The 14,356-nt window shown below is 44.0% G+C and overlaps 1 protein-coding gene across 2 annotated transcripts in view; it reads right to left on the bottom strand.

The window, feature by feature from the left end:
• The window catches only part of LOC141497777 (maestro heat-like repeat family member 5), a 117,704-nt gene extending 103,420 nt beyond the window's left edge, over window positions 1-14,284 (bottom strand). For both annotated transcript variants that reach the window (XM_074200589.1, XM_074200588.1), the window contains exons 1-3: window positions 13,473-14,284; window positions 3,936-4,294; window positions 2,232-2,377 (exon numbers count right to left, since the gene is read on the bottom strand). In XM_074200589.1, coding sequence (XP_074056690.1) covers window positions 2,232-2,377; window positions 3,936-4,294; window positions 13,473-13,486 — 519 coding nt within the window. In that variant the 5' untranslated portion in view covers window positions 13,487-14,284. The remainder of the gene's footprint in view (window positions 1-2,231; window positions 2,378-3,935; window positions 4,295-13,472) is intronic.
• Window positions 14,285-14,356: the final 72 nt, after the last annotated feature.

The raw sequence follows: 14,356 nt of genomic DNA on the forward strand, positions 1-14,356 counted from the left end.
ACAAAATGATCTTCAAAGGGAGGGGGCACTCAAACGGACTGTTCATCTGGATCTAATTCACTCCACTGACTCAAGTGACTTCCCCTTCACTAGAGGTCTTCTTTAAGACCACTTGCTGGCACCACTGTAGATGGGATTTGTAGTCAGGCAGGAATTAGACTATATGGCCTCAGGGGTCCCTTGAATCTTTAAATCTCTGATCCTATATGTGATCTTGGTCAAGTCCTTTCCCATCCCTTCCCTGGGCCTCAGTTTCCTCTTCCATTAAAATGAGAGGCTGGATTAGGTGGCCTCTGAGGTGCCTGCCAACTCAAGATAATGGACAAATGACTTCAATCTCTCTGAGTCTCAGTTTCCACCTCTGTAAAATCATTCCACTCTCAGAGAGATGTCCCTTAAAATGAAAATTTAAAAAAAGAAAAGAAAAAAAGAAGAGAAGAAATATCAACAAAACCAATCAAAACATTAAAAAAATCTGAAATCCATGTCTTTTTTCTATCCCTGTCAAAGTCCCACCTTGGCTTTTTCAGAGAAATAGGAAGGTGCCTACTCATTCCTGATTTTGGGCCCAAAGTTCGCTCTTTGTAATTTCATAACATTCATTTTCGATTGTTCCTTGGTTGTTCTTTCCATTCATAAAGTGGTAGTCATTGTGTATATTCTTTTGACCACATTTGTTCTTACCCCAGTCCTGGGAATGGTTCTTCTCTTTACTCTCTTTACTTTTCAACTCCAATTCAATTCAACAGACTTTTATTAAATTTCTACCATATGGGAAGCCTAGGGCCAGGTCCTGGATATACAAAGACATATGCCACAGGTCTTAGTCTCCATGAGCAAAATCTAACTGGGGAAAGACATGTACATGTAACCTGAGTAGCAAGACCTGAGTTACATACACAAGTGGGCAAGAACATTGCAAGGCAGAGAAATATGAGAGGGTGAGGTAACTTTCATCTAGAGGGGTACAGAAAACTTCACAGAAAAGGTGGCATCTGAGCTAGGCTTTGAATGAAAGGAGTGACACTCTACCAGTTGAAGATGGGGGAGTCCATACCAGGCATGAATCCTGGCATGAGCAATGGAACAAAGATGGATTAGTCTAAATCCATCTTAATAGGGTGGGGAACCAGAATGCAGAAGACTTGAATGCTAGAATCAGGAGTTTGTAGTTTGTCTAGTGATTGCTGGGAAGCCATTTTTAGAAGGGCTATGTAATAAGTCTAGCTTCTATTTGTGAAGAATTTGTCCCCCCCCCCCCCAAAAAAATTGCCCCCCTGCCAGATGGGTAGTACAAATAATACTAGTATTCCTATTTTCTAAGTGAGAAAAATGAGGCTCTCAGAGGTGGAGTCATTTATCCATGTTCACATAGATGGTTGAGAGCTGAGTCTCCAACTCCAGTGTACAACATGCTATCATGATCAGTGTGCTCTTATCAGAATGATATCAGGCAACTGTGTAGAAAATTCTGACAGATTGGACAAAGGGTGATCAGTTAAGAAGCTATTAGAATCTGTAGGTCAGAGAAGATGAATGTAAAAGATGTGAAGATTGGATGGACAAATTTTGGCAACTGATTAGCTATTGAGGAATGAGGGAGGAGGAAGGGCCAAGGATAACTCCAAGATGCTCAGACTTAGGTGACCGGAAGAACAGAGATATTTGGAGAAGCAGATTCAAGGACAATTCCCATTTGGAATACAATGAATTTCCTTTTCCCAAAGTTATTGTTGCTATTGTTGTTCAGTCATCTGACTCTTTGTGACCCCATTGGGGTTTTCTTTGGCAGAGATACTGGAGTAGTTTGCCATTTCCTCCTCCAACTCATTTTAAGATGAGAAAAAGATGAGACAAACAGGGTCACACAACTAATGGTTCTCCTGACTTCAGTGCCAGTGCTCTATCCACTGCACCACCTACTACAGCTATCCAGGATTTGTGGTCCACCTAGGGATCTCAGACTTCTGACCCAGCTCTCTTGTACAATGCTGCCCAACCTCCTCTAGGAGGAGTCACCCTCCACATTCCCAGGTCTAGAGTTACTGGCTCTCTTTGGGGAGGACTTTGCCTCACTTTGACCTCTCCTCAGTTCCTCATCCATTCAAGCTCTGAGAGGTAGGGGCCAATGCCCTGCTGGACTCACTTGCTGAATACTAGGGACCCCATTTCTCACCCTAGTCACTCCCTGAGGGAGCAGATTGGAGTCTGAGGATGGGTGAAGTAAATACCTTGTCATTTTCTTGGAGATACTGTTGAATCACTGTTAGCACCATGTCCTGATGATTCCAAGCCAAATTACAAAGGTTTGACATTAGGACTTTCACCTGGCAATGTTTCTTCATTCCCAGAGATTTGAGGATCTTGAAACAGGTGGCTAAGGGATGGGAAGGAGGGAAAGGAGACAAGGTATTCAGAAACATAAATGACAATGTGTCTTCTTCTATGGCTAGGGAGGTGAAGCCCAGAAGACAGGCAGGGTGCACCTACTGCAAAGTGTTGGAGATACAGGGAAAGGCAGACAGTCCTGGCTGTCAAGGAGCTCCCAGTGGTTCATGGTCACACATATGATTAATGGCTGAGCTGAGACCAGGACATAAGTCTGAGTCCTGGCTCACAAGTAAGAATAGTATTGGCGGGGCAAGGAGGTGGTACAGTGGATAAAGCACCAACCCTGGAGTCAGGAGGGCCTGAGTTCGAATTTGTCTTCAGACACTTAATACTTGCTTAGCTATGTGACCTTGGGCAAGTCACTACTCCATTGCCTTGCAAAAATCTGAAGGAGAGAGAGAGAGAGAGAGAGAGAGAGAGAGAGAGAGAGAGAGAGAGAGAGAGAGAAGAAAGAAAGAAAGAAAGAAAGAAAGAAAGAAAGAAAGAAAGAAAAAGAAAGAAAGAATAGTATTGAAAAGTTAAGAGTCGGGAGTTTGAGTCCTGTTCTGCTACTTTTTACCAATGCAGCGTTATACAGATCATTGCCTTACTCTGTGACTCAGTTTCTTCCAGTATAAAATGAGAAGGTTGGGCCAGATAGTCCCTCATAGTTCTAAAATCTTATGAACTAGAAGTGGCCAAAACTATAAAATCATAAAACTTCAGAGCTTGAAAGGATCTCAGAGATTATCTAGTCTAATTGGAGAGAACGGAAAACTGAGGCCCAGATAGGAGAGATGACCACTGAAAAAATGGACAATGGGGGGCAGCTAGGTGGCGTAGTGAATTGAGCACTGACCCTGGAGTCAAGGGGACCTGAGTTCAAATATGACCTCAGACATTTAATACATACTTAGCCGTGTGACCTTGGGCGTCACTTAACCCCATTTCCTTGCAAAAATCCAAAAAAAGAAAAGAAAAAGAAAGAAAAAAGAACAGAAAAATGGGCAGTAGATCTGGGACTAGAAGCCAGATTCCTTCACACTATACTACATGAACTTGGCAGACCTCTTTCCCCTCCCACCCATGAAGATCTATTCTGGATTAATTCCTGAAGGCCTTTGATCTCAGCCAAATTATCCCTGCTAGGCTGTTACTGGCCAGTTCCCAATTCCCAAGGTAAGAGACTCCAAAGGACTGAAAAGACTTCACAATCCAGCAAACTGAAGTTCCAATGATAGATGTTTCAGGTGCTACCAAGCTCAGTGGGAAGGTATTTGAGAGCAAAGGGCTATTTCTGACACCTTTCCATTTCCAAATCACACTACAGAGCTGACTGCCTACCCATAAGGCTTTGAGTACAAAGTTGTTGCCAATTAGGATCAGCCAGCAATGTTCAATTGATTTATTGTTACAAGGTTCAAAAGCTTCACATGATGGGGAGGGGAAGCAGGGAGAGAGGGACTCTTCCAGCTAGAGGGTAGCTACTGGGTCACTCCCCAGAGTTGCTACCTGACTAGGACTGCCAAGCATCCACTCACTCTCCATCAGGGGTTCACTCTCACCTGTGTTTATGGCTTCTTCATGAAGGACCTCTGTCTTCACTAGTCCTGGTTCTACCCGGGCCTGCTTAGCCCTTTGGAAGAAAGTCCAGTAACGTCCATATCTAGAAGTGTTGCAGTCAGAGGTTTTGGTATCACCTATGAGCACCCCTGCTGCCCCCACTGGTGCCACCTCTGCCTTAGCAGTGGGTTCTTCATGAAAATGGGGATGGATCTTGTGTGACCAGTGGTGGGTAAATTTAGAACAGGTCTTGCTTTCAGTGGACAGGTCTGGTTGGCTGAAGAAGGGACTTTCAAGTTCCATGTCATCTGTTGTATCAAAGTTCTGCAGGGAGGGCTGTCTAGGGTAAGAGACTGAGGACCTGAAATAATAATAACACTAATTTACATTTCTGTAGTGCTTTAAGTTTCACAAAGCGCTCTCCTCCCAACAACCCTGGGAAGTAGGGAATAGAAGTCCCCATTTTACAGATGAGGAAACTGAGGCTTGGAAAGGTGGTAGTTGCTGTTGTTGTTACTATTATTATTACAACTACTACTACACTACTATCGAGTAAATCAGAAATAGATCAGAAATAGAGGAGTGCCAGTCATGTACCGAAAGCAAAGGAAAGGGACGGACAGCCAAAAGCTACATTCGGAAGACATACATTAGTTAAATCCACTGTGGAGTACTCACTGGAGGCTCCTAAATCTAAAACTGGAAGGAAGAGCCCCCTGGAGGCTATCAAATCTCAAACCCTCCCTTTCCAAGTGAAGAAACCAAGGTTCACAGAGAAGTGCAGTGACTGGACCAGAGTCCAGTACCCCATGCCATCTTTACCATTACAACATTAGAGTCAATAAATGTGGTAGATATGAGGATATCTGTCCTTTCCCATGTCAGTAAATAGGGCCGCGTGTCCATTCCAAGGGCTCTTCATAGCGCGATACATGGGTGCTCATGGTGATGAGTAGGGCTGGGATATGCCACAGCAATGGGTGGGTCTGCTGGTCAGGGAGAAATTGAAAATGATTGGAAGAGCAGAAGCATGGGTGGTGGGAGGTGGGCAGTGAGGGATAACCAGAAGAGAAGATAAAGATTCTTTGCTTCAGTAGCACTGGGGAGGTGGCATCAAAAGAATGTAAAGGATTATACAGAGACTTCTTGGCCTGAAAAGGTCCATCATTGTGTATTAGGAGTCATGGAGATCAGCAGGAAGCTGGGCAGTGGGGGGAAGATGAGAGAAAGAGGTGGGAGCAGGGAGGAAAGAAAAGGGAGAGGAAGAAAGAGGGAGAGAAGGGAGACGGGAAAGGGAGAGGGAGAGGAAGCTAAAGAAAAAGAAGAGAGAGACAGAAAGACAAAAGCAGAGAGAGACAGACACAGACAGACATAGACAGAGAAAGAGAAAGAGACCACCATCATCACAAACTATCCCCCTTCAAATGGAGGCAGGCCAAGCCAAGACTTGAGGAAAGTGGGATGGGAGCACAAAGGAGCCCTCAGATTCAAGACTGACTCAGTATTTTAGGTTTCTTGGGAATGAATATTTGCTCAAGCTCAGATTTCTGTTTGGTTTCTCTACTTTTAAGAAAAATCATTCTATGTAATATTGTGACATAAAGACTTACCAGTGGAAAGTCAAGTTTCCAAGGTGAGGGCCAAGGGAGTGAGGAAATTCTTTAAAATATATATATATATATATATATATATATATATATATATATATACACACACATACACACACACACACACATATATCTAATGTACATGGACTCTGGGTGTCTCTGGCACATGGGTTCCATCATCAACATCATCATCCCCATTTCTACATTTTAAAGTTTATAAAGTATTTCCTTTATAACAGTGTTGTATCAGATGGTATAGCTATTATCTGCCAATTTACAGAAAAGAAAGCTGACTCTTAGAGAATTTAGTTATTATAGCAATACTATTACTAAGAGCTCATATATCCATTGTGGTTATTAAAATACTTTCTTTTTTGTTTTGTTTTTTAGGTTTTTGCAAGGCAAATGGGGTTAAGTGGCTTGCCCAAGGCCACACAGCTAGGTCATTATTAAGTGTCTGAGACCAGATTTGAACCCAGGTACTCCTGACTCCAAGGCCGGTGCTTTATAAGTTCAGAAAAGGGAATGACTTGTCCATAGTCACAGAACTAATTCGTTCATGAATAATCACAGTACTAGTTGAATAACTAATTAGAACTCTAACTCAGGTCTCCTGCTTCAGGTCTGCTGCACTTTCCATAAACCAGAGCTACCTTAACAGTAAAAGCTATAACAGACAGGTGCCCACTTACTTAATCAACGCTTATTGGGTGATTGACCTGACCAAAAGTCTTTTTACTTTACAAAGCCTCAATATACATGATCTCATTTGAACTTCACAACATTCCTGTAAGGTAGGAAAGACAAGGATTGTGATCCTATTTTGCAGAAGAGAAAACTGAAACTTAGAGAAGAGACTTGTCCTTGACTATGTGGAGGAGAAAAGGGGACTCCTATCTAGGACCAGGTTCTGGAGGTGGGGAAGGCCTAACTAGCAATCCTAGGGGCTGCTAAATACAGGGCTAAGGAGTCCAAATCAAGGTTCAACAAACTCAAAGGAACAGGAGATTGTTCAAATAGTACCAAATTCAATGAGAGATTAGCCCCCTTTCTTCCCTCTGTAACTTTGTCCCATATCCCAGCTCAGCTCAATCTAAAGACTTAGCCTCCCTCCACCCCATGTCCAGAATGCAGAATGTGAGGTCCTTCACCCCATACCTGTCCTTAGAAGGTAGATCCTTAGCTCTCTCTCTCTCCAGGGCTTAGCCCTGAACAAAAAAGAATGAGTGAAAGTTCAGTTTTCCTTTCACCCCTCAAAATGGCACCAAAGGAAGTTTTAAAAAAATGAAAATAAAGAAAGAGGAAAAGGAAGAAAACCTCAACAAAGAAAATCCTTACAAAAAGGTCCAGCACTGGAAAACTGAATCAAAATTTGACAACCATAAAAATGAAAGATTATTAAAAGGTGAAAGAAAGCCAGGTAATTGGCCCAGAAGATGAGCCTGTAATACCAAGGGGATGCAACCTTTTCAAAAGGTCATTGGATTTGATGACTGAGTGATTGTCCTCCATCAGATTGTGACCCATTTATAGGCCTTGCCTCCCATATTAACATAATAACATGGTCAGAGCATGGGCAGAGGTGGCATTTGAAGGTTATCTTCCTGACTTCAAAGTCAGTCCACTATCCTTTATACTAGGGATGTCAAATTCAAATAGAAACCATGCCTGGAGATGAAGAGTAATTTAGAAAACCACAAAATAACATTACCAATGTGGCATTGTATTTTTATTTGTTTCTTTAAACATTCTCCAAAGACATTTGAATATGGTTTAGGCTTTAATGGGGAGTTTTACTGGCCATGAGTTTGACAAGTCTTCCCTACTCATACTGCTTTAACAGTTGCTTGGTAAACCAGAGGTTCTCCCAGGCCTGGAGGAGTCTACACCAACCGAAAGCATTCTGGGGTTTATCATTTGAGACTCTGTCCCTTAGATACCCTTTAATAAATTTGTTTTTGGATTCCTAAAAAGAAAGAGAGGGACAGAAAGAGGGAAGGAGGAAGGGAGAGAGAGAAAGGAAAGGGGGAGGGAGAAGGAGAGGGGGAGAGACAAAGGAAGAGAGAGGGAGAAAGAGAGAAGAGAGAGAGGCAGAGACAGAGAGAGAGAAGAGAGACTGAGAGAGACACAGAGAGGGAGAGAAAGGAAGAGAGAAGAGAAACAGAGATGGAAAGAGACAAAGATAAGGAAGAAGAAAGAGATGGAGAGACAGAGATCTGTGGAAGAGAGAAAGGGAGAGATGGAAGAAAGACAGAGACAGAAAAACAAGATCATTGGTAACCACTGATCAGTTTTAAACAGAGAGGACAACTATATTTCCTCAAGGAGTTTACATTCTATGGGGGAGAGCAACATGTTCCTCCCCCCACCCCATAAGTATACATGAGATAAATAAATAAAAGATACTTGATGCAGGGAGGACATTAACAGTTAGGGGTGGGAGAAGCATTAATTTAGAGCTGGAAAAGATCTCAAAAGGTAGCAAATCCAACCCCCTCATTTTAAAGATAAGGAAACTAAAGCAGAGACAAAATAACTTGGTCCAGGGTCACATAGCTAATAAATATCTGAACTTGGGCAAATCACTTAAACCTGCCTCCCATCCAGGGTCACCGCCAGTCATCCTAAGTCAGATCTGGCCAGTGGACCCAGATGATTCAGGAGGAGAAAGTGACATTGGTGACTTAGCACAGCATCCCCTCTCTCAAATCTAATCCATGTGCTTGTCAAGTCATCACCTCCCTGATGTCAAGAACAAGAGCAAACATTAAGGGTCTGAGGTAGGATTTGAACCCAGATCTTCCTGAGTGTTCTATTGACTATGATACAAAACTCTTTCAGAAGTAGAAGGTAGCACTTACAATGACCAAGACTTCATCTCTCCCCATCTTCAGGGTGTAGCTTCTCCCCATCTCTACTACTTAGCATTACTTGTCTCTAATATTATCACCAACAGTTGACTTCTCATTTACTGGATTTAGTTTATCATCTCTGATAGTTCCCTCAGTAGTACTTAACTTCCCCCATTTCTAGGAAATATCCCAACTGTTTGAGAGGTCCTAGAGCCAGAAGGACGTAGCTTCCAGGTTGGGACTCACCTCTGACCCCCTACTGTCTTTGTACCTCTGGTCAAGGCACTTCATTTCTCAGTGCTCCAGACAACACACTAAAAACATCAGACACAGAGGAGATGCCAACCTGTATTGGTAAAGGGATTTTCTCCCCAGGAGTTCCCTAGGTCATTGAAATCAAAATGCCAGCTCCAGGAAACTCTTTGACATTTCTATAATTTTAATATCTGCAGTATATTTTACATATTTTATCCCAGTGGTGCCCACAACAATGCTATGGGATAGATACTACTGGCAACTAACCTTATGTCCATTGTAGAGATATAGAAACTGAGGCTCAGGAAAGTTAAATGACTTGCCTTAAGATATCACTTTATCCTCTACATCATGCTTGTCTCCTAGCCTGCCCCAGGGAATGTAATAAACAGCAGGAAACTGAGCAGGTCCACCGTGTGGATACCAGCCCCACTCTGCAGCAATATCCTTCAAAAGGAGGTCGGCCTTTAGATAGCAAAATGAGTCAGCAAATGTCCTCCCTTTGGCCCCTGTCTCCAGCATCGAACTGATTTCCAATCCCAACCTAGTTCCCTTTACACACTTCCGGTTCATTGGCCATGGAGCAACCTGAAAGACTGGAGAGTAAGACAAGAGGCCCTATGTAGAAAGGTCAAAGAAGTTGGGACTAGTCAGGAGAAGAGAAGACTTATTTGGGGATTCAACAATGGTCTTTATGGAGTAGTGTGAGCCAGGGGAAAGAGTACCAGGCTGTGAGCCCAGAGACCAGGGATCTAGCCTTAGCTCTGCCATTACCTCTCTGTGTGATCTTGGCCAAAAAATTTCCCCTCTCTGAGTCTCACTTTGGACTAGATGATCTCTAAGGTTCCTTCCAGATCCATAAAAGTAACACCCAATTAAAAGAAACTTGAAAAGTTTTGTACAAATCAATTTAATCAGAATAGGAAGGAAAGCTGTTGATAGCCCCCTCCCTCATCTTTTCATCCAATATCTCTAATAAAGGTCTGAAAAAAACCACGATAAATAAGGAACTTACATAAATGTTTGAAGCTAAACCAATAAGAAAGAGGCCGGATGAATAGAAGACGACTTGCTATAGAGACAGGACAGACTCTGACTTTGAGGATTGTTGGATAGATGATGAAGGGGTTGGAGTTGGATTCCTTTCCCATGGGTATCTTGAAAAAGATTATAGATTCCTCTTTGGATTAGGTCTAATTCGGTTGAAATTTAGTAAATATCTTGTAAGGTAAGAGATTGGACTAGCAGCCCTTTGAAGGGCCTGCCAGCCCTAAAGGTTATATAGCTCTGGAATGAAACCCTTCAATACAAATAGCAAGAGGTGAGAGTTACTGGCCATTATGAGCCGTCTGGACTGGGTTCCGCACTAGCTTGTCTCTGAATGAAGGAAAAGTAAGGATCTCATGCAGTTGTTCCCTTCCAGCTACCAATCATCCCAAATCCGCCTGCTCTTGTGCTCTTGGACTATTGTGATTCTGACATCACAAGTCACGTCTTCAATTCTCTCCGGCCAGAAGGTAGCCCAGAATCACGAGGCCCAGCCCACTGGCAGGACAGTCTTAGGAGCTTCCACAGTCCTCAAACTTGAGTCTTTCCTCTGTTACTCTAGGGCGGGGTACAACAAAGATGAAGGCATGGCCATCTCATTCCTCTAGTCAAAACACCTCCAGGGGCCAGCTCTGAATATAGAAGGCATTTATCAATGTTGAATTGTATTGTCATTAAACTGAACTTATTTTTCTAAATTCTTTCCTGAAAAAAATAGAGGGAAAGGACACACATTTTCAAGTCCTTTGGTCTGAAAAGGGAAAAAGGACCAAGGTCTGTGACTGGCAGAGGCAGAAATCCTGATAAGGCCTACTTGGTGAGGCCTAGGACCTCCCAGGCCAGAGTTCTTGGCCCTTCCTCTCACACTGTGGCTGCCCCCAAAGAACTTTGAGAAATTTTAGAGAATACCCAGGAAGCCTGGAGGCACAATTTGACTTTACACACAGGCATATCTGGTGGAACTGGAAGGTTGCATGGAATACTCTTCAACTGTCAGTCTCATATCTCCCTTGCTGATAGCAAAAAGTCTACCCTTGGAGAAATTTAGTCTGGGTGGGAATTACAGGTAGCAGCCCTCATACTTCAAGAGTAGAGGAGCTGGGAGGGACCCTAATTACTTTTCAGTGTGTTAATGAGTTTATCAGGATTTCCTTTGAGAGCTGAGACTACTCCCTCCCAGTCACACACACACACACACCCCTGTTGGCATGAAAAGAAGGTCAGAGGTCAGGGAAGGTGATCCTTTGGACCTGAAGATTGATGCTGCCAGTTTGTCCTATTAACTCAGTCCAGTAATTAAGATCTGTGACCTGGACCTAGCAGGGACTCCCAGAGGCCCTCTAGTCGAATTCCCTCACTTTATAGGAAGAGGAAACTGAGGCGCAGAGAAAGGAAAGGACTAGGATCACTCAAGTGCCACTGGACTGCATCTGACCCTCTTTCACAGGGCTGTGATAAGATATTCTTGATTTGGGGTCAGGACTACATTTTTCCAGGGACCCTTTCACACACAGTAGGGTCAATTCAATTCATCCCTCCTCTGCTGCCCAAATGTTATTGGACTCAGGTAGAATTCCTGGGTCAAGGAAATTTGGGGGGGGGGGGTAAGTGATATTTAGTTTCTGTTTCCTTGCCTTTGCCTGAAGCTGTGACTGTCCCTTGAAAATATCCCTTTCTCATGGAATGACTTTTGTTAAGGCTGAATCAAGTCAGGCGCCACACTCTTCATAGGACCTATCTCAGTTCCTCCCAAAATTGTCTCTCATTTGCTTTTTTTTTTTTAGATTTTTCAAGGCAATGGGGTTAAGTGGCTTGCCCAAGGCCACACAGCTAGGTAATTATTAAGTGTCTGAGGTCAGATTTGAACCCAGGTACTCCTGAGTCCAGGGCCGGGGCTTTATCCACTGCACCACCTAGCTGCCCCCTGAGAGGGACTTTTAATAGAGACTGTCAGTTGCAAGGCATCTTAGCGAGGATATAAGAACAGGGAGGAAATTTAAACTGGAAAATATTACAACTGAGAGGAATCTTGGAATGCACAACTTCAGAGCTGGAAAGGGACCTTAGGATCCAGAAGTTCAGAGGTCAAAGGGACTTTATGAGAAATGCTGGGATGTCAGGAGAATGTGAGAGCTGGGGAAGACATCAGAACACAGAATATAAAGTTGGGTGGTTTAGAATAAAAAAATCTGAAAGTAAGAAGAGTCTTAAGAACACTGAATGTTGGGGCGGCTAGGTGGCGTAGTGGATAAAGCCCCGGCCCTGGAGTCAGGAGCACCTGGGTTCAAATTCGGGTCTCAGACACTTAATAATTACCTAGCCGTGTGGCCTTGGGCAAGCCACTTAACCCCATTTGCCTTGTAAAAAAAAAAAAAACCTAAAAAAAAAAGAACACTGAATGTCAGAGTAGAGAGGGGACTAAAAACAAGCAATGTCACAGCTGAGGGGACCTTAGAACATGGAATGTTAAAGCTAGGTGGGAAATCAGAAGCAATTTAGGGTAACCTCCTCCATTTTATAGAACAGCAAATTGAGGCCTAGGGAGTTGAAGTGACTGCTCTAAGATCACAGAAAGGATTCTAGACATAGACCTGGCAGGGTCCTCTGAGACCACTGATTTCCAGTCCTAATGAAGGAGACAATATGTAAATAAATATATAGAAACAAGTCATATACAGGATAAAGAGGAAATAAAGAGCAGAGGTAAAGCCCAAGAATAAAAAAGGGTGGTGAGGGGTTTTTGTAAACTTTGGCATTTTAGATGGAATTTAAAGGAAGTCAGGGAGGTCAGGGGTCAGTGTGGAGGAGGGAGAGCATTCCAAGCTTTGGGCATGATGGCCAGAATGCCTGTAGGAGGTGAGAGATGGAGGGGTTTGTGTGTGAAAGTCTGGAGGCTAGGGTCCCTGATCCCAAGTTTATGTATGGGGGGACTAAGGGGTAAGAAGACTGGAAAGGTAGGAGGAGGCTGGGTGATGAAGGGCTCTGAATGCCCAATAGCATTTTGTATTTGATTCTGGAGGCAATAGGGAGACACGAGTTGATTGAATAGGGGTGGCCACACTTTAGGACAATGACTTTGGTTTCCTATAAAGGATGAATGGGATTCTGGAAAGACTTGAAGCAGGCAGATAATGTCTTCCTCCTCCATCAGGCTATTGTAACAGTGTAGCTGTGTGGTGATAAGGGCCACACTAGAGTGGGGGTGGTCAGAGGTGAGCTGCAAAGGCAAAAGTGGCAGGATTTGGAAACAGCGGATGTGGGGAAGTGAGAGATAGTGAGGATTCCAGTACAACTACCCAAGTTGAGATCCACAGGGATTGGGAGGGAGGTGGTGTCCTTTACAGTAGTAGGAAAGGTAGGAGGCAAGGAAGGTTCAAAGGCAAAGATGCTGGGTTTCAGTTTTAGACCAATTGAGTTTAAGTTATTTTGTTCAGTTGGTCTAGTTGTCATTTGACTTTGGGGATCTCTCTCTCTCTCTTTTTTTTTTTTAGGTTTTTGCAAGGCACATGGGTTTAAATGGCTTGCCCAAGGCCACAGGGAGAGGTAATTATTAAGTGTTGAGTGTCTGAGGCCGGATTTGAGTTCAGGTAATCCTGACTCCCAGGGCAGTGGTGTATCCACTGCGCCATCTAACCACCCTTGGGGTTCTCTTAAGAAAAATCCTGATGCCTTTTCCTTCTGCAGTTCACATTAGAGGTGAAATGGAGGCAAACGGGATCAAGTAATTTGTGTAGGGTCACAGAATTAGTATGTTATTTGAGAGAGGATTTAAACTCACCGAAGCTTCTTCATGACTCCACACCCAGTGTTCTATTAATACGACCACCTAATGCCGTTTAAGATGTCTATTGGACATCGACTGGTCAGGTAATTGAAGATATCGGCCGGGACATCGAAAGACGTGGAACTGTTCGAGACGTCTACCGGAAATCCGATTCAAGATGTCTACCGGAAATCCGATTCATGACGTCTACTGGAAATGCGATTCAAGATGTCTACCGGAAATCCGATTCATGACGTCTACTGGAAATGCGATTCGAGACGTCTAACCGGAAATGCGATTCAAGAGGCCTAACCGGATATGTGATTCGAGACGTCTAACCAGAAATGCGATTCAAGACGTCTACCGGAAGTCCAGTTCAAGACCTCTAACCGGAAATGCGACTGAAGACGTCTAATGGAAATCCAACTGAAGACCGCTAATCGGATATTCAATTCAAGATGTCCGCCGGACATGCCGGACGTCCAATGCAAGCTGTAAAGCTGACACGCCATTCAGCATGGCAACTCGATGTACGCAATATCCGATTCGCGCTGTCCACCAGAGGTATCGGACATCCCATTCGGGATGTCCGCCGGACCTGTCATTCAAGATGGCTGCAAGACCATTGGAGTGACAAGATGGCAGAAGGGTAGGGAGGTTGGGGCAAGAGACATGGAGTTTGTTCCATCTTTGGCCCAGACGAGGGAATGCCACCCGTGGGACCTTTCCATTCGGGAGCCCAGAAGCGGCAATGACGGCCCACGGAAGTTTCCTAGAGGGGGAGGGCCGCACACTGAGGGCTAGAGGGCTTTGTGTGATGCGGAGGTGCAAGGGCAGAGTCTGGGCAAGGCGGGAGGGGCCCCGCAGGGCCGCTCCCTTTTCCGTGCAAGGGGAGTGCC

This window comes from Macrotis lagotis, chromosome X (assembly GCF_037893015.1).
Source record: "Macrotis lagotis isolate mMagLag1 chromosome X, bilby.v1.9.chrom.fasta, whole genome shotgun sequence".
Taxonomy (NCBI): domain Eukaryota; kingdom Metazoa; phylum Chordata; class Mammalia; order Peramelemorphia; family Peramelidae; genus Macrotis; species Macrotis lagotis.